Genomic DNA, 23,217 nt, shown 5'->3' on the forward strand with positions numbered 1-23,217 from the left:
TTTCTCCGGGGGCCGGGAGCTCTGATGATGGAAGACCGGAGCTGTCCTGCATGCGACCACCCCCCCACCGGAAGATGATGCCTATTTCCCTATACATTGCATCTAAGCTTGCGAGCAGGGCCCTCATACCTTTGAATGTCTGTAAATACCCATTTTGTTGTATCACTGTCTCATATTGAAAAGCGCAACGGAATATGCTGCACTATGGGCCTTATTTTGGCTCACTCCTTCTGGCAAATTCCTTCTTAGATGGACAAAACCATGTGCACTGCAGGTGGGGCAGAAGTAAAATGTGCAGAGAGAATTAGATTTGGGTGAGTTATTTTGTTTCTGTTTAGGGAAAATACTGACTGTTTATTTTTACACTGCAATATAGATCTCACCTAACAAGTTAAATCCCACCCAAATCTAATGGTGTGTACACACGGTAGATATGCCGTGCTATGCAAGTCCGATGCGATCAGATCGTATCGGGACTCGCATAGCACGGCATGCTGCAGAGGCACAATTTTGACTATATAGTGCAGATCTGCACTATATAGTCTTGGCTGCCCTCTCTATTTCACTGTCGATTTGCACTCACACGGAAGCGCGCATCGGCAGCGCATCAGGCTCACAAGCCCTAAAAAAGCACACAATCAGCATGCGATATGGCTTCCGATGTTCAGCAACATCGGAAGCCATATCGCACTGTATGTACACGCTATAAGTAAGTTAAGTAGTTAGCGTAGTCAGTCAGGTGTCCCTGTCAGTATCAGCTTTGTGTTGCTACTTGTTCGCGGGCTAGCCGGAGCTTAGGTAGTTAGCGTAGTCAGTCAGCATTACGTAGTCAGCGCTTATTTCATTGTGTGGGAACATTGATCATTTTAACCTGCCTGACATGACAGGTGTGACTATGTTCCTGAAACAACCCCACTATCCACGCCAGCCCAAAGCGTGGGTGAGCGTAGCGAGGGGATGCGGTACGCGTCCTCCCGACTTGTTCATACCCCCACTATCCACGTCGGCGTGGAGTTGATTTTATAAAGTGTGGTGAGCGCAGCGAGCCACCGAGCCCAAAGCCTCAAGTAATCCGCGTCCCCTCTCAGGGCTTGCTTCGGGCTCGGTGGCTCCCTGCGCTTACCACACTTTATAACATCAACTCCATGCCGACGTGGATAGTGGGGGTATGAACAAGTCAGGAGGATGCGTACCGCATCCCCTTGCGGGGCTCGCTACGCTCACCATGCTTTGGGCTGGTGTGGATAGTGGGGTTGTTTCAGGAATACAAATACCCCGTCCGCTTGCCATGCTTTGGGCTGGCGTGGATAGAGAGGTTTCAAATGGAGACATTTGCCAGTATGAAACATGGAGCACTGGCAAATGCCTCCTTTATTGTGCATGAGATTCACTTGCACACCGGACCCCCTCTTTGTGCAGGAGACACACGCGCTACCAAACCCCTAACCCTGTTGGAAGGGTTGCCATACCCTGCCGCAATACTTACTGAGACGCACCTATGTCTCAGACGGATGGAGCGCCTCTCCGCCGTAGGGATGGGTAATCATATGATGTTTCATCGTATTTATGGTTCCAATGTTCGATGTTTAACCCTGCAATGTTGAGGATCCAATGTTTCATCACCATCGCTAGATTTTTTCCCCAATGTTTTTCTCAATCTTCCAATGTTTTTTCTTTTGTGTGTCAATGTGTGCTGCTTTCAATGCTTTGCAGCCAGCTCACTCTCTCCTTGATTTATATTCATTAAAAACTTAAGAGACTGATAAAAAAAAAAAACATTAACAAACATGACAGTATCACTGCTGGCTGGGCTTTCATACAGTATGTGTGTGTGGCTGTGTGCTGCTGCTGTGGGTGGTAGCTGACAGTGAAAGACAGTCTAGCCAGCCATTCAGCAGCAGCACACAGGACAGCCCCACCCCTGCCTCACTGCAACTGGTGCTGTTAGTGAGTCACTGGTTGCTATGATGGCTGGCTCTGCAGCTATTGGGAAAATTTGGGGGCCAGTTTGAAAGTATGCTGGACTGGAGTCTCCCCTTCCCCAATTTCTGTTATTCTCCTCCCAGTTTTTATTTTGTTTTATCCACCTGTATTGTGAGGCCCATAATTTATGCACCTCAATAGTAGATTCCTATTTTGCTACAAAGAGTTTTTTTCAATGTACTATGTGATTGTTCTATGTAGTATGTTCTATGTTGCACTGTGTGTACAGTTTTTTTGTTATTTTCTATGATTAACATAAGTTATTAGCCTGTTGCTACAGTTAAAAATCTAGGTAAAAATAGCAGATTGTGAGTTGTTGCAATAAAGTTTTGATAGTTAATGCTTCATGTTTTTTTCCTTCCGTAACAAATTTGATTTACCACAAAACATGAATCATATATCCATTGTGTGTGTATAAACTGTAAGCCTCCAACAAGATAAACTTAATAGAGGGATTATTTATAATTTCAGAAGCTTATTAGTGTATTACCGTGTTTCCCCGATTTTAAGACCTCCCCCGAAAATAAGACCTACCCCAGATTTTGGACATTGGTCTAAATTAAGACCTCCCCCGAAAATAAGCCCTATTCAAATTTCAATATTTTCCGTTTGGGTGATAACTTCTACCCCCCTGATCCCCCAGTCAGCACCCTTAACTGCCCTGACCTCTATGGTGTAGATCGGGTAGAGCATTGGCTTCTACTGAAGCCTCTTCTGCTGAACTCGCGGTCCCAGTCATGCACTGCGAGCCGTGTGTGACGTCTCCGCACACATCACGCAGCTGCAGATCGGCACAGAGCTGTGGCGCAGCAAACTTCTGTGCCGGATTTCGTCTGTTACCCTGATTTAACGGCGTACGGTATGTTAATTAAGAAGGACTGGGGGGCATGTTAATTAAGGAGGACTGGGGGCATGTTAATTAAGGTGGACTGGGGCATGTTAATTAAGGTGGACTGGGGCATGTTTATTAAGGTGGACTGGGGCATGTTTATTAAGGAGGACTGGGGGCATGTTTAAGATGGAGGACTGGGGGCATGATGTCAATGTCTATTAAAATAAGACCTCCCCCGAAAATAAGACCTATGGTGTTTTTTGTTGGTCCAAAAAAAATAAGACAGTGTCCTATTATCGGGGAAACACGGTATATGCTTTGGTCACCAGTTTATTTAAAAAAAATATCGAAACATCGGTTAACATCGGGTTCACAGTACCAATGTTTAGGTCTAAATGATGTTTTGCAATCAATGTTGAAAAACATTATTTGACCGATGTTTTCTTTCGATTTCCCATCCGCCGGCGCCCACCTCCGGAGAGGGGATCATGCGGGTGCCGGCATTGTGTGAGAGGTGTGAACTAGGCTTGCCAGGGACGCCAGGGACAGAGCTGCAGCTCCCGGGGACAGTACTTTGACTATGCTAACTACGCAGGGCTGCCGTGGAGAGATTACGCTTACTACGCTAGGCAGCTGTTGGACTACGCAGACAACGTAGCTTAGGCTGCCGCCGTGAAACTACACAAGTAAGGCAGCCGTTGGGCTACGCTAATAACGTAGCTTCAAATGTAGCGTAAGCTGCCGCCATGAAACTACACAAGTAAGAAATGTACTATTGAGTTCGCTTTAATTCAAGTTTGCATTCTCAACCGTAAACTGCTTCTCAGTAACTTGCAGAACACAAAACATGGCAGAGTTTGCTCAAACAGACATGAGGGTGCACCTATAGAAAGCAGGGGCGTCGATGCCTGCCTGGGGTGGGTGGCTAATGTTGAAACGTTGAAATAATAAGTCAATCTAGGCTGACATTTCATTACAGACTCCAGCACCCTACAGTATATAATAATATAACCGATGCGCCCCACCACAATGAGAGTGACACCGAGCTGCTACGCGCGCACACGTGACTCCATTATTCTGAAGGCGCGCGCGCGCTGCCAATGCACCGGCTGAGCGCGCTCTAGTGGCTGTCCCTCGGCGCGCGCACGCAGTACTATGCAACATAGCGGCTGTGCGCGTCCACGTCCCTGCAGCCTCTTTCTCTCTCTTTCTCTCCGCTCCCTGTCTCTCTCTCTCCTCCATCTGTTATTCTCTTGTTCCTTCTTCTGCCTCTGCTGCATGTACCCGCCCACCGTCCCCCTTACTAACCCCTGCGCCTTTATACTAATGACCCTGCTTTCCCCATTCGCAGACTATTGCCACTTCCACGCCCCTACCCTCCCAATATACTGATCACTCCACCCTCAGTTTTTATTCATTCTCTTCCATCATTTGCACATATAAGAAAATAGATCTGCCGCTAGCTTATGCTTCCTCCTCATTCATCACTTTCTGGGCTGCTACCCTGACTGTAGTCCTCTGATGATTGCAGCCAGTCACTAGTCCCTGTGACTTTCCCTGGTCCCTGTCATCATTCCCTATTGCTCTAACCTGGATTGTGCTGCGCAGAGGGCTCCTTCTTCATGCTATACATTATTTTGATTCCGGGAGAAAACTGTGGTTTTGCTGGTTCCTGTCTTGCAACTTCCTTTGTAGTGTTTATCTCTTGGTAAATACAATACACTTGTCATTACCATTGTCCTTTTATCTGCCTGAGTTTCTTGTGAGTGCATCTCAATATTTTAAGGATGTTTTCTTTTTGAATGTTATGCTGATTTAGGTTTATATGTCTTATTAGCAGGCTGAGTTTTCTTTTGCCTCTTAGCATATAAATATTTATTGAAATGTATTATAAATACATGGATATGACTTTAGATGCCTCCACGTATATTCAGGTCTTGCCTGACATTAAATAGCAGTTGTGACATTTAATTATTTCATTGTAATGCAATTTTCTTTACAGAATATATGATTGTGATATAAGTGGTGGTGGTGGTACACGTTGGCTGTACTGTAAAGGTAGATCTGTCTCTACCAAGCAATATTTCTGGGGCTTAATGTTATTTTCCACAAATGTGTTATTTCTAACTGTGAAATGTAGAAAAGTTAAACATGCATATGTTGTTTAATATGTGTTTTGAACCATACTGAAATCTGGCATATTTCATAGGTGGGAAGGTGGCCACTCAAAGCGAGGAGCTGGCGCCAATGCCTCCCAAAATGGCGTCCGTGCGATTTACAGTTACCCCAACCCGGATGGATGATTTGGGGGGAATATCGGACACAAGCCCGGATCTCAGCTCTTCTTCCCGTGTACGGTTCAGCTCTCGAGAAAGTGTCCGGGACGGCAGTCGTAGTGAAGCATATAGTGACAGCTCATTGGCTACCACTGCTGTGGATCCAGCTAGCGAGAGGACCACTAACCCAATGGACACCGGAGAAGGTGGGAAATGCTGTGTCTAGTATAAAAATAAGATTAGACCGAAAGCTGGTGGGATTTATTCTGCCACTTGACCATGGTGCATGTGGCATAACTAGACCGTCACATCCATTTGACACTTGGGCAAAGTGACTGATCACATTGGGGTCTGTTGGTACCACACTCTGAGCTACTAGGGTCACATGCGGGGCTACTTTAACATTGTAGGTCCTGGCCATATTAATGCACCGTGGCACCTACCCACCCATTCACAGGAAGGGAAAAAAAAGCCATAACTTATCTCTACCACGGTCCATATCCTCCACGGAATGAGTGGTTGTCAGCATTGTGATTGGTGGATAGCTCTAGCCTTCCATCAGTCAGCATGCTGTCAGCCATTCACTGTCTGGCTGCAGGCTCGGAAGAAGGTAGAGCATGCTGTCTGGCCATTCTGATTGTGTGTAATGCACAATAAGGACAGCTGGGCAGTATTCTTTACCTGCCTCCCTGTCTGCTCTTGTTCAAAGGCCCCTAGAACCATGACGCCCTGGGTAGCTTCTCATTATGCCTCTATGTTAAGATGGCGCTGGTCACATGCTGACCATTTCTATGTACATTTGCTGAATGGGATTAATGAGCCATGCGGTGGGCTAGGGGTTATTCTGGACTGTTCTAGGTTGCAGCCAGGTGCAGTGTTTATGTGTTTTCCAGGGCACCCTGTTAGATAATGGTAGATAAGGGGGGAAGAATTTAGAATGGTCCTATATTTCCATGGATGTGACCTCATTGGCGTGAGCTTATACTCCTCCAAACACTAGTCATTTAAAGGCATTACCACTGTACGTGATACAGCATATTGATATCTGTGCACACCCTGCAACATATGTTTGAAGATTTGGGGATACGTATGTAAGTCTATCTGGTGATCTCCATTCACAGTGTCAGGGGCGGCTATGGACCATTAAGGGGGGAGGTCACATCAGAGTTTTGTAAGGCATGTCCGGGCTGCTCAGGGGGTGGGGGTCCGTGGCAGGTGCATGATGTCACACGCAGTTGCTGCTACCCGAAACCTGGCTGGACTGTGTCTGGCTTTGTGTATTGAAGCGCTCGCACTTTAGCAAGGTTGACCCCTGTGAGCTGGGGGCTGCCCTGCATCCTAGCGAATGGGCTGATTTCTGCTTACCACCTAAGGAGGGGGCAGTTGGTCCGAATTAGTCGGGAGCTGCAGCAGCGCAAATCAATTTACTTCCCACCCTAAGTATATTATGGAGATTGGAGAGGTATCGCTTGCAATTGAAGTGAAACAGTCAGAGATCCTTCATTACATCCCATAAACTCACAGTGGTTCATGTTTTGAATTTGACAAAAAAAAGGCTATCATTGGGGAACCTAGGCTTGTTTGTAGGTCTTTGAATGAAGGAAATGACCAGAGATGAGCAGTACCATTTAGAAATGTAATTTTTGTAATGTCCCAGGGTGGGAAGTCACTCAGATGCCGGACTGACAGATGAAGGTATTGTGTGTTTTGAGGGCAGGTACAATTTGTAGATGACGATGATGCTGACAGCACTTCATTTGTTTGTATCACTGTCAATTCACATTAGTTACTGCTACGGGAAAGGCCACACACTCTCTCTCTCCCCTATGCCAGGTGTACATACACAGTGCTATGCATGATGTACATGCCCACAGGAGGACATTCACATTAGTTACTGCTACGGGAAAGAAAGATCACACACACACTGCTATGACAGGTGTACATATACAGAGGGGGTCATTCTGGTTGACCCGCAAAGCTGAGAAATTTACAGCTTTGCAAGCCAACTAAACGCCGCCCGCACAAACGTCCGCACCCCCCTACCCCTTGCATGAAAAATGTCCCCGCATGCATTCGTGAACAGGGCGGGCAGCTGACATCTGCCCCCCCCCGGCACCCACGTGACGTTGTCATTAGCATGGGAACACCCAGCGTTTGCATCATGTGAACGCCTATGAAATGCTGGGCGTGACCAGTTTCCGCCGCCCCACGACTATACATGTTGCGGCGGCTGGCAAATCTACCGCCAGCCCCTGCCTGAATGAGAGGGGCTCCATCTGTATTTATTGTTTCAAATTGTTCAGTGTGTATGTGCTATATCGTTCATTCTGTTCGGAAACACATCCCCTCGCACACCTCTGCTAGCAGGAGAAATCATTTCATGGTCGCTGACCATCTGATGATTTCTTCTGCTTTTGTAATTAAATGTCAGGTGAAACTTTATTTCATTCTATTTGATGTCCGCCGAAGAGGGGACGGGGACGGTGACGTCCTGTGATGTTACCCCAGCAGGCATCGAACAACTAGCGTTCCTATGGGAACGCCCATAGAATGCTGGGTGTTCCCACAGGCTGTCATTGTTTCCACCCCCGGCCCGGCGAGTGTGTAACTTGCCTAAGCCGTTTGTTTCCGGGGTCTGCATATGCATGAATACGTGCTTGTGCATGCGCAGGCCCCCAACATCGGAAGGGGGCCTTATTCAGCTGCTTCTGAATGATCTTGAACCAGGGCCAGTGTGTGTGCAGCTTTTGATCTTACAGCACCAATGGTTACCATGAACTTTAAGAAATTACTAATTATGTTCTGTTACTAATATGGGGCCACATTTTTGCTTTGGACAGCAGTCGTTTGGCCAGAAACTGGATTAATGATTAATGACCCAAACCTCCCAACATAGCCCATCCTGAGCTGGGTACACACTAGTAGATATATCGGGCAGATCAATCAATCTGCAGATATATCTACAGACGGATCGGACAGCGTGTTCTCCGTACACGCTGCCCCACCTGCCGGTACTGACGTCACAAATGGGCGGGTGCATTTGCATGCACCCGGCACGGCTGTACGGGTGGTCGGCGGATCGCCTGTACGCATATTACGATGCCCCCATATATCTATTAACGAAGCTGTTCACAGATATATCGCTCATACACACTGGCCGATGGTGCATCGATATATCAGCCAGTGTGTACAAACCTCTGGACATCCCACTTCATTTATAATTGCTATCTCCTGTGTTATCATCAATTAAGTATTGTAGTTCAACATAGGTGGTGTCAATCATAAATTAAGAGAGAAGTCCAGAAACAGAGCATTGATCACACTTGGAATGGGTCATGTTGGGAGGTATGCTGACCACTTCACTTTATAGGTAGTTCCAGGTGTGGGACCACAGAGCTGCATAGGTTTGCCATGATTCTATAGCACAGTGGTAGCCAACCCTAGCCCTCGAGAGCTACCAACAGTGCACGTTTTGCAGGTCTCCTCACAGAATCACAAGTGAGCTAATTAGCTCCATCTGTGTATCTTTTAAAATGTGTCAGTGATTAATGAGTGCAGCTGTGCAGCAGCTAGGTTGTCTGGAAAATGTGAACTGTTGGTAGCTCTCGAGGGCTAGGGTTGGCTACCACTGCTATAGCACCTCAGCACAAGGGCCACTGGCTGCTAACATAGATTTAAGATTGGTTGTTGCCAACGTTTAACATGCTTAAGAATCTGATGAAATACAGATGCTGAATTATGGCTTAACAGGGTTCATAATATATGCATATGTGTTCTGTGGTGCCTAAAATCAGCATATTAATGTTTATTTATATAGTGACAGCATATTTTGCAGAGCTTTATTATTATTATTTGCATGCAAACACATGTCCTGGAAATTGTCTTTCAACTAATTTGTTCATTAAAGCAATAAAGTAAGAACAAATGTCTCGCCAAGCAGGTGTTACGAGGAGCTTGTCAGTTTATATTAACTGCTTAATAAGCACGATATGCTTTGTAACAGAAATGTATTTTGATTTTGAATAGACTAGTAAAACAGGGTTGTTGTGCTGCTAGGCAGAGTAAAGGAAGATGCATTGTGTTCTTTTCAAATGTAACATTTTTGCTAGATTTCAGACACAAATAGATGAAATGACTGTTTTGTATAATTACACAATTGGTCATATTTTAACCAAGGGATCAGTTTTGGTAAGCACCCTTCCCAACATGTTTTTCCTTGGCCTACCGACACTGCAGATTACGGGAACAGTCTGTCTGAGGATTGCAGGGCATATACTGTAACTTGTATCTGTTGCACAGGCCCTCAACATTTGTGTCTTTATTATGAATTGCTGTAGAAGATACATCTTTCTATATGAGGCCATAATTCAGTACAAATCTGTAGCTGACATCCTAATTGTCTAGTCAGGTTGATCTGTGTCTGTGTCAGCTACAAACCTATAGAACAGACAGTGTGGCAACACCTGTGGCGATGTGAGGACAGACAGTCATTCAAAATAACAGAACTACTCATTGTCACAATGGCTACTGATCTCTTTCTATTTTATTACTTTTCAAGGTTTAGTACATCTTGCCCTTAGAGAGAGAGATCTAGCACTCTCTGGTAAATGACATGACAGTCCTCAGTAGTAACCCTATTGTGGGCACAACTGACTAAGCACGTGGTGTTTGGCTGCATTCAGAGTAGATGTAAATAACATTCAGTCACACCATTATCTGTGCCTGCCCACATTGCCTCTATTAGGGTGACCCCGGGTTATGTGTGACAGGCTCACCCTTGTTAATCCTGTTGTTGCTATGACAGATTTAGTTATTGTACATTTATGTGCCACACCCCTGGCTAGAAGCAGTTTATGAGCATGTTTTAATGACAGACGCTCAGCATTGCACCTTTTGTACTGCACAGAGGAGCACACGAGAGCTGCAACCCGCCACCTGCTGCGTGCAGCATAACTTCACTGCACCTTTAGTTGTGGGTTAGGTGTCAGAGGGAGGCAGGACATTAATACCTTTCTAGTTGTGCTACATGCTGCTTACGTAACTGTGACTTTAAGAGCACGCACCTCCCACTGGGATAGGAGAAGGACATGTGACAGGGAAGCACTGATAGCAAGCTGTTCCCAGAAGGGAGAAAAAGGGAACATAGTGCACAGGAGGCGAAAGCAGAGAGAAAAGTTTTGGTAATAGATGAAAACACAAAGCAGTGAGATAAGCAATCCAGGGCAAGGGGAATAGAGAATAGCAGGAGGTGCAGCCAGCAACAGGTACTGAATGCACAACTGGGAAGGTTTGGGTGAACGCAGAAAGGTATCTATGTCAAATAGCTAATCCTAAACAGGGGGGAATATTTACAGGTTCTTGTATAACGCAGCATATTCCGTCGCGCTTTACAATTGCTATGCTGAAAGTTGTGATGTTGCAGGAGAGGATGGGAGTTTGAAGAAGACTGAGATAGAGATGTTAATGAATGGGAGAAAGAAGTAATGGGCAACCTTTAACTGGGTAAACAAGAGACTGGGAGAGGTTAAATAAAGAAGGAAAGGTATCAAGAAATAGTAGTGGACACAGCGGAGTGAGACATGCCACATTTCACTGTCACTAAAGTACCCGACGATGAGGATCACGTAGAGGGGTTGAGCCCCATTTCCCAAAGAGGAGCTGGAAATGAAGAATACGGGGAAAGTGGTAAGTGTCTGGGACTTTTTGCCTGTTGTCCCCTGAGCAGCAGTTTGAGAGCTATAAGCAGATATTATACAGTATGCGAGATATAGCATGAATCATAAGCGGCATCACATCTCTGCGACCACAATAGAACCAGCTGCTGATACAAGCAGGCCCTGTAATGTGCTGTTTCCATGTCTATAATAATAGCTTCCAGTGTTTCTAGAGGTTACATAGTAATGTAATTTCAGTAGCTTAAAGGCTCATTTTGCTTATAATATAATTTGCAACCTTTGCGTTTATAAATGGTCCTGCACTAGGCAATTACTCATTATGGGCCAGCTAAAGAGTTATATGTAATGCAGGCAGCAAAACTCCACATCACAGCACTATTCATGCAGCAGCAAATAGTATCCAGATTGAGATGAGAAAGTAACTTGTGGCACTTTATATACACTATGTAGACAGATGTGATTGGACAGCCCGGAACAAAATAAATGGTGTGCTTCAGCATCACACATGTGTTTTTAAAGGAGGGGCCCTGATTAGATTATTTGCTGATGAAATGGCTTGCCGTTAGGAGCTAACCGCTTTTGCTAACGAGATCATCGGAGGCTGCTCAAACGGATGTATGAGTGTGGAAAGCATCGTTGATGTTAAGAACGTCACTAAATCTACAGTATCTCTTGTCATTAATGCGTGGAGACCCCCAAAACTGCCATATCGCACCACTACCCATATTGTACCTTTGCACACCAGTTACAGATGACCAGTCATGTGTTGGTTTTGAGAAAAACACCCTTCGTAGGGAGGCCCATGTACTCGGATATTATGGCCGAGTAGCTGTTCATAAAGCTCTAATCACAAAGAGAAGAATGCAGCCCAGCGCTTACAATGGTGTATATAAAGCGCAAAAACAGTGCAGTGGAACAATTGCGGTGAGCATTATAGATGATGAAACATGATTTATACTTTTCAGATCAGATGGTGTGTGTGGCAGTATTGTTGTAATGCATTGTCACATTAACTCTGAGAACTATAGAGATGTTCTCAAGAACTCTGTGCCCCCTACTTTGTGGCAGTTCTATGGAAACTAGGATTTTTATTTATCAGATTGACAATGTCACCTGTCATGTATACAGGGCGACACTGGACTGGTATACAGAAAATTCAATAAACGGATGGACTGGCCAGCTCAGAGTCAAGATCTTAACCCCATTGAAAACCTATGGGCTGAATTGGAGCAAGGGGTGTGTTCTAGGCCAACACCACCTTCTTCAGTGTCACAGTTGGTCAACTCCTGCTGTAGTTCAGGACCTTGTGGGCATTCCAAGAAAAGTGTCTGCATTAATCATTGCACATGGTGGCCCTGCAGAGTACTGATGTCAATAACATCTCATTGATCTATTTCCTGTCAGTGTCCAATCAATGCTGTCTTCATAGTATAATTAGTTTTACAATAGTAACTAATTAAAATAAAATACTTAGACCCTGACAGCATTTTGTTTTAATTCCTGTGGTTGTCTGTACTGAATGAACATAAAATACTATAGGATAACATTGCTAAGTGAACCTTGACATCTATAACACAAATGAATGAACCTAATTAACCTGGGGCAGCAGGTGTGGGGATTAGGTTTAGGCACTAGCGGGGAGGTTAGGGTCAGGCTGCAGGAGGGGGGTAGGCTGCTAAATCAGAGGTTACCTTACTTGCGGAGCCCTTAGAGATACTCTCAGTATTGGGATGCTGGGGTCAATCTTTTTTACACTGGGATCCTCCCCACTGAAATATCGTATGTATCCCCTTTGGTTCTAAACAGAACATTTCTAGGTGTATTGCTTTTGGCAATTCACCAGAATTACATTCGGGAAGGTTGGCCTGTCCCTGAATATGTAAGGGTCCCTCCTCTGCTGAGCATTGTGCCATGTCACTTTTAGACATGCTGTATGCTGCTGTGTATGATTTGCATATTCAGTGATAGTATAAGCATCACCAGTGGCATATTTGAAATGTCGATGTTGCTGCCAGCCAAGCACTTACATTACTTTTCGTGTAAAGACATTAACATTACTAATTGCCTAGCATGTGTTCTCTCTACAGATCGGAGCCAGACATCGGTAACTGAGGAGAACAGCAAGCTCCTAGGTACATCTCACAGGGTAAAGTAATATGGCACTTATACTGAGGGTTTTTCAGTTTTGTTTAACTGAGTGCTGTCTTCTACAGAGATTGACCGTAGGAAGAACTCCGCACTGTACCAGAACCACAATGAAGAGGGGGAAGATTCATATGACAGGAATCTTGCTCTTTTTGAGGTGAGAGGCAGCTGCATTTTATGCCACTTTTTAAATTGCATAAAGAGCTAAACTTTCCAGGCCTAACATCACATATATATTATACATATGTACAAAATACACAGGGGTATATTCAATGCAGCGGCAAGGGGGGGATTGTACAACAAGGATGGCTTTTCTTGGCGAGGAAAATCCATCCTTGCCAGCCGTTTGCCGTATGCGACGTTCCGGGGAAATCTTTGCCGTCAGAGGACGGCGAGGATTCCCGTAAACGGCTAGGTTCGCCGCAAATGCAGTGAGCCCACTGTATATAGTGGCGAGCATTGCTGTTTTAATGGGCACATTTGCCGTTTCCACCTCGCTGAAAAGAACCAGCAAGGTGGAAACGCTGAGTGAATGGGGGCAGTTGAATACTGACGGTGAGCTATCGGCGCTGCTTGCCATAATAGCTCGCTATTAACACGAGGTTCTGATCTTGAAAGTTAAGTAAAGATTTGTCCAGACCTAAAATTACGTAAAGTGTGCCTAAAAATGACCTATAAATCTTTGTTGAAAGGCAGAAATTTCCTGGCTTCTGAGCCATGGCAGCTTTCCCCATTGGTCATGCAGCCAGCCAACTGTGTCACATCCTAGAATGCAGCACAGGATCCCACATGCAGCAGGACGTATCTACATATGCTGCAATACCATATCAGTGCATCGCTGCCATGTTTCTGCACATACGGGTTTGCACAAAAAGTGCCATGGCACCTACATTTTCCCAATCACTCCCCATAATGTGTTAACACCTCCAAACAATCACTTCCCGTTCTTCATTTTCTTCTTTGCAGGTGAGATTGCAGCGGCCCCTTCGCTCATGTGTATTTCAATACTAGCACATGTGCAGTCTGCGATAATTGCAAACATGAATTACAGCCTTAGTCCAATACACAAGAAGTCATATCTGCATAAACTTTCATTGCTTATTGTGGGTTATTTTCTGAAACATCTGGATTCATTAGGAAAATGTGTGTATTATCGACCATAATGCACCTTTACTATTGGATATTAGAAGCTATCTTAAATCCTATTTCTGTATAGAAGCACTTGGCCTATTCATGTGCTGTCATATGGTTACAGAACTTTTGACTAACCCCCACTATTCATGTTTTCTCATTATGTTCAGGAAGAGATGGACACACGTCCCAAAGTTTCCTCTTTACTTAACCGTTTGGCCAATTACACCAACCTCCCTCAGGGTGCAAGAGAACATGAGGAAGAAAGTGAGGGTAAAAAGAAGCCAGCTAAGGTGAGGACATAAACCCAACAACTTGGATCCTTTGGAAGCAGTAGCCATCAAGATAGGACAGAAAGAAGCTCATTTTACTTTGCTTTTCCCTAGACACCTCGAATGGGCACTATCATGGGGGTGTACCTTCCATGCCTACAAAATATTTTTGGTGTGATCCTCTTTCTCCGTCTCCCATGGGTAGTGGGAACAGCTGGTATCTTACACTCCTTTTGCATTGTTTTTGCCTGCTGCTGTTGTGTGAGTATTTCATGGTGTAGGAGACTTTTGTCAATTAAGAGTGGTCATTTTTGTATAAATGCGCAAGTTGTAAGGATGCCTGTAGATTGCAAATGTTCACGCAATGCAACCTTACCTCTCTTGTCTGTATCTGTCAACACAGTTTCTTGTTTTATTTCTATGTTTGTTCTCAATTGTGAAGCTCAACAGAATATGATGGCTCTGAAAATACCCATCTCTAATTTAAAAAAATCATTACTCCAACATTTACTGAACGCTGCTAGACCAAACATTCCATGCTATTCATGAACCACAACCCGTCCCCTTATCTCTCGTGGTTCCAGAGAGTGGACCGATATATGATTGTGGAAGATCTCACGTCATCTTGAAAGCCACCTTCCTCGGTTTTATTGTCACATGGATTCCATGGTTAAACTTAAAGGAAACTACTGAATATGCTGGATATTTTCCCTCGCCTTCCCCTATGGCTGTTCCATAAATTCTTAAAGACACTGACAATTCTTCTCCCTTGTTTGTTCTTTTCGTCTCTCTGAACTTTTCTTTTCCTCCTTCCATTTAATTCTCACTATACACTTTATTTTTTGTTTGTTTTTGATGTTCTTTAGGTATGCATGCTAATTATAAAGATATATGTTCTTGTGATCTATTGATATTTCCCTGTAAAATTCTTTGCCATGGGATTTTATACTTGACTTAAAACTATTGTTACATACCACTGTCCCCTTGGTACTGTGTATGTTAGATTGTGTCCCTGCTACTTGTCTTAATAAAAAAAGTGATTGCGAAAAAAAAAAAAGAATACGATGGCACTGCTATAAATAAATATATATGTCTTTGTTTTTTAGACAATGCTTACAGCAATCTCCATGAGTGCAATAGCAACAAATGGGGTAGTTCCAGGTAAGGTTCCTCTTTTGAAAATGAACCCCTTAAGTGGTAATCCCGAGAATTTTCTGGGCTGTGCCTCAGTGTCCAGTCTGGCAAGGCCGGAAAATTCTCGGGATTGCCACTGTTTAGAACCGGGCAACGCTGCTAAGTTATTTGCTGAACTCAGGCAGCTTCAGCGCTGCCCGGCTCCCTCTCCTCCGCCGAGCACCCTTCCCCCGGCTTTTCTATTAAAGCGTCCAGCGCCAGCTACTGACATGCCAGGTGCAGGGCCGGGCAGCGGCTGGCAGTGTTCAGCGGCGCTGCCCGGCCCAGGGGGAGAGTGTGGTGTTTTTTTTTTAGGTAGCGCTCCCCCCCAAAAACTCGCCCAGTGGGGAGCGCTACCTTGAAAAAAAAAAAACACCACTGAAGGGGCTAAACTACATTTTCATCTTTTTACTTTGATGTCTGATGTTTTACTTTTGTCATATGACATTAGATGATCCCTCTTTCTTTCTCACTTACTTAATCCCTCTTACCCTTTTTTCTCTTTTTTTCTTCTGTGTTTTCTTTTTCTGTACCTCTTTTCCTCTCTCTCCCCTTGAATTCTTCCTCTTTTACTCAGTTGTCTCGCACTTACGCTCTCTCCTTTCCACCCTTCTTGTGTATTTCTATCTTAATTGGTTTTCTTCTGACACATTCTTTTTTTTTTCTTAGCGGGAGGTTCATACTTTATGATTTCCCGGGCCCTTGGCCCTGAATTTGGAGGGGCTGTTGGTCTCTGCTTTTACTTAGGAACAACATTTGCCACAGCTATGTACATACTTGGAGCCATTGAGATATTCCTGGTAAGAGATCCTGTCTTTTATATTAAACTATAATTAAAAGGGTGGTCATAATAAAAATAATAATAATAATAATAATAATAATAAAATAAACCAGGAGGTCACTGGTTTGGGCAGCACAGCAGAAGGCTGCCCAGACACAGGTGAAGGGGGTGCGCGGATCGGCGGGGGTTGCAGAGGGAAGCCCATAGGCTACTATGGGGTTATGCCATCTAGAACTTGCGTAACTCCCCGCAGCGAAGCCCTGGTGGTGAGGCTTTGCCACATACGAAAATGTGGTAAAACCCCCAAAAACTGGGTTTTTATGGCATTTTTTGTTTGGTGCATCTCACCCATAGTCTTTTTCTGGATCTGCTGGGGCTGTCTTACAGGCAGCCATTCACCTTCCCCTCCTGTAAAGTTGGTAGGGGTCCCATTGGATTTGTCCATTTACAGCTAAATTTGAGAAGGGTTTTATTGTACACAATGGTCCACCCTGACCTATGAGGCAGTAGGGAAACACAGATGAGCTCAGCTAGGATTGCTTGAGGCCCAACATTCTGTTTGTCTATTGATTTAAGGATTTGTTTAGGAGTACAAAACAATCCTTTTTTTTGCACACTAAGCCCCTGTTAAGAACAGACTTGTGCAATGAAGTCAGCTTGGAGTTAAAGTTGTATTCTTTTGTGTATATGCCAGTTTCTGACAATGATGTTTCTGTGCAGGTGTACATTGTTCCACAAGCTGTCATTTTCCAAGGAGAGGGAGTTGCGGAGAACTCAGCAGCAATGCTGAATAACATGCGGGTTTATGGCACCGGTTTTCTCCTTCTCATGTCTGTCATCGTCTTTGTGGGAGTACGCTATGTGAACAAGCTGGCCTCACTCTTCCTGGCCTGTGTCATATTGTCTATATTGGCCATCTATGCGGGGGCACTGAAATCTGCCTTTGCTCCTCCTGATTTCCCGTAAGTCTTTAAAGAATAAAGAGAGATCATTTCTACACTGCAATTTTTTTACGCGGCTTGTTAATAGGAAAAGTCACAAAGTAGGCTATTCTAAATACACAACTAGACAATTGTGTTATGTTCTGAAATGAGTCATTTGGCTGGTGTCCAGGTGTTCATGTCTATGTCTGCCCAGTCCAAGTGTGACCTGGGAAAGACACTCACATGGCAGAACAAAGTACAACTGGCCGCTGTGTTTAATGTTTATTCTTAGTTTTCTAGCTGGTTTGAAGCAACAATTTAGGTAAATCATTGGGGTAAATTGAACAAGATGTGAGTTGTATTTTACATGGGATGTTGCTATGGGCAACCAATCAGAAACTACTTCTCATTTATTTAGCACCTTCCAGAAGATAATAGATCTGATGGGTTGCCCATTGCAACATGCCATGTGAAATACAACTCACATCTGAGTAAATTTCCCCCATATTCTCTAACAATATTTTTTTTTATAATCTTTTTTTATTGTAAGGATTACTCTTGTTTACCCACCTTATATGCCAAACTGTACAGACTACTTTATAACATTATTATTTTTTTGTACCAGTATTTGTGCCGAGGCCAACATATGCTGCCATCTTCATGTAAATACTTAAGTTTCTAGTATTTGCGAGGCCTAAGTTGGCCTTCTTTTATGGTATTGTTGCTTTGCGCTCTTATGGTGTTGTTGCTTTGAGCAGTTGTTACCCCTCTTAACAATTTTTTCTAGTGTTTGTTTGGTCGGAAACCGAACACTCTCCAGGCTTCAGTTTAACACCTGTGCCAAGACTGTGGAAAGGGACAACACCACTTCAGTGTCTGATTTGTGGAACCTGTTCTGTCATCCCCACGGGTTATTGAATGGGTCATGTGATGACTACTTTGCCCATAATAACGTTACGGAAATCCATGGAATTCCAGGCTTGAGCAGTGGAATCATTTCTGGTACTTTTCCTTTCTTCTCTTTATCTCCCTAAAGGTGCCCATACACTAGTAAGATTTATCTTCAGATCTAGCTGGTTGGAACAAAAACATGGTTATGAATGAGTGACAGTTTGTCAGTTTTCCAGCATTTCCAAGCAAATGGTCAACTGTCATTTGCTCTCATCCATAACCAGGATTTTGTTCCAACCAGCCAGATCTGAAGATAAATCTGCGTGTGTATGGCCACCTTAAGGGCTAGATTTTCTAAGCTTCAACAGTGATAAAATGGAGAGAGATAAACAGCCAGCCAATCAGCTCCTACCTGCCATGTCACAGACTGTGTTTGAAAAATGTCAGACAGGAGCTGATTGGCTGGCTGTTTATCGTGCTCCATGTTATCACTGTTGAAGTTATTTCTTATATCTCTGGACTTTCATGTTGTATCATCTCATTATTTTCTCTTCTCAATCCCAGAAAACTTGTGGAGCAGTTATCTCCTGAAGGGAGAGATTATAGAAAAAGCATCTTTGCCATCTTCTGAAATATTGAGCTCCACTTCCCATGATTATGTCCTGGCTGACATTACAACATCTTTCACCCTCCTTGTTGGCATCTTTTTCCCATCTGTTACAGGTATTGTGTGTATATTCTGCTCATGAATGTAAAGTTTCAGAATTTTTCTAGAACAAGACATGCATGATGTATTATTTTGAGTGTAGGAAACATTTCCTGTGCACACCAGACCAGACCTCTTTGTGAATCTACTGCAGGAAGCCACTGTAGCCTAAAAGACAGTCATACTGGCACTCGCATAACACAGGAAGGACTTGGATACCAAAGATTGGATACATCCTTTTTTTGGGTCCATATGCATCCTGTGTATGTTCTCATAGGTATTAATGGTTTCTAGACTGCCTGTTTCTCCACTGTGACTCTTGTCTTAATGGAATTAAATGTTATGCAGCATGGGTATTGGTTTTCAATATCAAAATATGTTTAATTTCAGCAACAAAGAAACCACAAAACATCAATAAATACTGCACTACAAGCATAAAATGTACAATGAAATTGTATAAACTAAGCCTCTAAGCATTAAATATTTACAAAACCATAAAATACATATACGCAGAGAGAGAGAGAGATGAGGAGAGGAAGTATCTATACATAGCATCGGACATTGGAAAGTCTGACCAAGGTTACTTAAAATCTTTTAATGTTATCATCAAGCTTTTCCAGAGGCATGACATGTATTTAAGATTAATTGTCATGTTGGCTCAATCTATTTTTTTTAATGTAATATTCTTTATAATTAAAATGATACATATATTCCTTCTGAGGATCACTTGATAATAAGGTTATTGATGTTAGATGAAAGAGCCAGTTATTCCAAACCCTTAGCCATGTACACTGTGCTCACATATCTTGCACTAGGTAGAGTGATTGGGGAGATTGCAGGAGAAGGATGTTGAAGAGGAAAAGATGTAAGGGACAGGCATTTTAGTTATCTTCAATGTAGCTGCATGCCCCTTACTCACTTTACTTTTTTTGCAGGAATAATGGCTGGATCCAATCGTTCTGGGGACCTCAAAGATGCTCAAAAATCTATCCCAATTGGCACAATTCTGGCAATCCTTACCACTTCTTTAGTCTGTATCCTTCATATGTCATTGCTTAGCATCTATGGGCATGATATCTGCACACTGCGCAGCCGATATAGAAAAATAACTGGGCAAGCGTATTGACACAACACACTGCGTTTGCAAGTGTGTACATATCAATGCATTTATCGTCAGAGCACTGCTTTGGTAAAATGAGCATTTCTGGGCAGCAACTGGCGGAAACCATGTAGAAACCAACAACTGATGCAGCACGTATGGGGGGGTTTCATAGTCACATCAGCTGTCTTCCATGCTCTTTGATAGGGTGCAGGCATAAATAAGATGGTATTTTATGACAAGGTGGGTGCAAGTCCCTATACTAATAGTGATATTGGCATACATAAAAACAATTGGCAGAATGGACTTCCATATGCAGATGCATGGTAAATCAGAATACACGGACAGATTTTTGCATTCGCTAGTAAACTGGCTGCCGTGACCGTTCAGAAGGGTGGCCGGGCATGTGTCTCCAGCACTTTTGGGCCAGTTGATCACTCCACAAAGGGTGTTCCAGCTTTCTAATCCATCACAACTACATTTTTAATGGCTATGATGACTCCACATACATTTCAAGGTCTGGTGTATTAGCAGAATCTATACAACAACCCAAAAAAAAAGGTTCTCTGGCACTGACAGTATATCTACTTACAAGCCTTTTAATGTAGCAAGACAGGGTGGTGATTGTGTATTTGACGCTTTCTGTGGTGGATCCCAGTACTTCCTCACCAGTCCTGTGAGCCATGTATAAATCAGGAATGTCCAAGTGATTATTTCATTCCCTTATTTTTGCTTGGGCATTCCTGAATTATATATGGCTCACAGGACTGGTGAGTGGGAATTTGATCCACCACATATATACATTCCACATACATCTATCCTCCAAGTAGCATTGTACATAATCTGAGTTCCATGTTACTCTGTAGCATCAAGCATCTTTTTAATGTTTTTTTTTTATTTTCTCCATTGACACATTTAGCGCCTAATTCACAAAAAGGATGCACAGGCAACTTCTGCTGATTAAAATGATATGCTGCATCTATACTCTGTGTGCAATTGCGGCTGTTTCTGCACACAAAATGCTACAATACAGGTTTTCTGGAATACACTGCAAAGTAGAATTTTGTATGCTTCTATAGTCATAAGCTGGGTACACATGGATAGATTTGAAGCCTGATGTTGGTGTTCCCGATTGATGGGAACGACCAATCGTTCAAATTGTTCAGTGCATCGCTAACGATGCGCGTACCCGCGAATCGTTAACGATGGTCTATGATCTTTTCTGCATGCAGGAAGATCATAGACAAATCTTTTGTCAAGTGTATCCAATCGTTCCGTGTGTACGCACGATGAAACGTTAACGGAACGCTTCCGACATCGTTCTGTGTGTACCCACCTATAGAGTATATTGGAATGCCACATATTTTATTCAGCAGATGCTGCTGATGCATCCTATTCACTCTGTTTTGTGAAATAGATGCATTTTAATGGAAAAAGTCATAAAAAAGACACCTGATGCTACAGGGTCAACAAGAAGAGCTGTCTAACATGAAAGGACGCTAGAAGTACATGGACACATCTGTAACGTGTCAAATACTCAATTACCTTTGCGTATTGTTACAGAACAAGGCTTGTACATAAGCATACCAAAATTGATGGAGAAAATTTTATATATAGATTTTATTTTTCAGGGCTCTCCCAAGGCCGCAGATTACATTATGTACTTCTTGGCAGCTTACTTATTATTTCAGTTGTGTTTTGCAGAATGTCAGCAATCTTAAAGTAAACACTTTCTACATGTACATTTTAATCCAAGGACGTACCTTGCAAAGTGTGTATTAGGAAAACGGGTGCTTTTATTTTGCAAAGCAGCGCAGAAATAAAATTGAGGGCAGTATGTAATTGTCTGTGCTGTGCAGGCTGTGTGGGAAGTGATGAAATTATGGCCCTTATTCAGATCTGATCACAGTACAAATTTGTTCTCAAAATGGGCAAAACCATGTGCACTGCAGGTGGGGCAGATGTAACATGTGCAGAGAGAGTTAAATTTGGGTTGGCGTGTTGAAATCTAAATTGCAGTGTTAAAATAATGCAGCCAGTATTTACCCTGCACAGAAACAAAATAACTCACACAAATCTAACTCTCTATACATGTTACATCTGCCCCACCTGCAGTGCACATGGTTTTGCTCATTTTGAGAACAAATTTGTACTGTGATCAGATCTGGGCCTATGTCTGTATTTTTAAACAATAATCCTTGCCTTGTAAATTATTGCTGCTTTAAAAATACTGGCACACTCCTACAAGGGGCATAATTCAGACCTGATTGCAGGGCACATTTTGTTTGCAAATGGACGAAACCATGTGCACTGAAGAGGGGGGAAATGTAAAATGTGCAGAGAGAGTTAGATTTGGGCGAGTTATTTTTTTTTTTGTGCAGGCTAAATACTGGCTGCTTTATTTTTACAATGCAATTTAGATTTCAGTTTCAAGACACTCCACATAAATCTAACTCTCTCGGCACGTGTTATATTTGCCCCACCTGAATTTGCAATTGCATTTTTATCAGAAAGAAAACCTTTCATTTGATAATGTGAAACCATGAAGTAGGCACAGCGAAAACTAAAAATAGGATGGTGAATTACTTCCTTTGACTCTGAGTGGGTTTCAGATCTCAGTAATGTCATTCTGTTTGGAGCCTGTATTGATGGAGTGGTGCTTAGAGACAAGTAAGTACAGAGAGATCAGATGCGTGAGCAGCTGGTTTGTACAGAATGACCATGAGGACATGTCTCTTGCAGGTTTGGAGATGCAGTCAAAGGTACCCTTGTGGTAGGAGCACTGTCATGGCCATCACCTTGGGTCATAGTGATCGGATCTTTTTTCTCCACCTGTGGAGCTGGACTTCAGAGTCTGACTGGAGCCCCGCGCCTGCTGCAGGCAATTGCAAAAGATGGAATCATCCCCTTTCTCCGGGTGAGCGTGGAAAGAAATACCTCACTAACTTTAAGCACGTTGACCGTATTTATTTTGGGTCACAGAGTTGAGACTATAAGAGAGACCATGACCAACAAAGTTGTAGTAAACAAGAAAAATATCTATATTGAAATGTATAACACATTTGAAATTAACTTTTCTTTTAGCTAGAATTGCCCAGTGATGGTATATTACAAATCTTAATATAAGAAATGAAAATGCAGTAATGTTATCTATTCAGTTACAGTTGGGCCCTGTTTGATTTTGCAGTGTAAATGATTTGCGCTTTAAAAAAACTGGAGATTTCTTATCACATCCCTCACTTTCTGAATCTCTCATCCTATTACATTTCACCACATATGTCTTACTCTATGTGACTTTTGTTGTCTCCCTGTGGTGTGCTTTAAATGTAA

The 23,217-nt window shown here is 43.2% G+C and overlaps 1 protein-coding gene across 3 annotated transcripts in view; it reads left to right on the forward strand.

Moving 5' to 3' along the window:
* The first annotated feature begins 3,982 nt into the window (after positions 1 to 3,982).
* Positions 3,983 to 23,217, forward strand: part of SLC12A6 (solute carrier family 12 member 6) — a 47,110-nt gene continuing 27,875 nt past the window's right edge. For 2 of the 3 annotated variants that reach the window (XM_083145198.1, XM_083145201.1), the window contains exons 1-14: positions 3,983 to 4,523; positions 5,025 to 5,297; positions 12,854 to 12,898; positions 12,980 to 13,068; positions 14,213 to 14,335; positions 14,429 to 14,575; positions 15,421 to 15,475; positions 16,157 to 16,287; positions 16,989 to 17,230; positions 17,979 to 18,193; positions 18,647 to 18,805; positions 19,724 to 19,822; positions 22,500 to 22,557; positions 22,630 to 22,804. In XM_083145198.1, the coding sequence (XP_083001324.1) occupies positions 5,063 to 5,297; positions 12,854 to 12,898; positions 12,980 to 13,068; positions 14,213 to 14,335; positions 14,429 to 14,575; positions 15,421 to 15,475; positions 16,157 to 16,287; positions 16,989 to 17,230; positions 17,979 to 18,193; positions 18,647 to 18,805; positions 19,724 to 19,822; positions 22,500 to 22,557; positions 22,630 to 22,804 (1,773 nt within the window). In that variant the 5' untranslated portion in view covers positions 3,983 to 4,523; positions 5,025 to 5,062. Of the gene's footprint in view, positions 4,524 to 5,024; positions 5,298 to 10,182; positions 10,777 to 12,853; positions 12,899 to 12,979; positions 13,069 to 14,212; positions 14,336 to 14,428; positions 14,576 to 15,420; positions 15,476 to 16,156; positions 16,288 to 16,988; positions 17,231 to 17,978; positions 18,194 to 18,646; positions 18,806 to 19,723; positions 19,823 to 22,499; positions 22,558 to 22,629; positions 22,805 to 23,217 lie in introns of those variants that run through there. The other variant, XM_083145204.1, reaches the window with a different exon arrangement.

This window comes from Crinia signifera, chromosome 1 (genome assembly GCF_055691185.1).
Source record: "Crinia signifera chromosome 1, ASM5569118v1, whole genome shotgun sequence".
Lineage (NCBI taxonomy): Eukaryota > Metazoa > Chordata > Amphibia > Anura > Myobatrachidae > Crinia > Crinia signifera.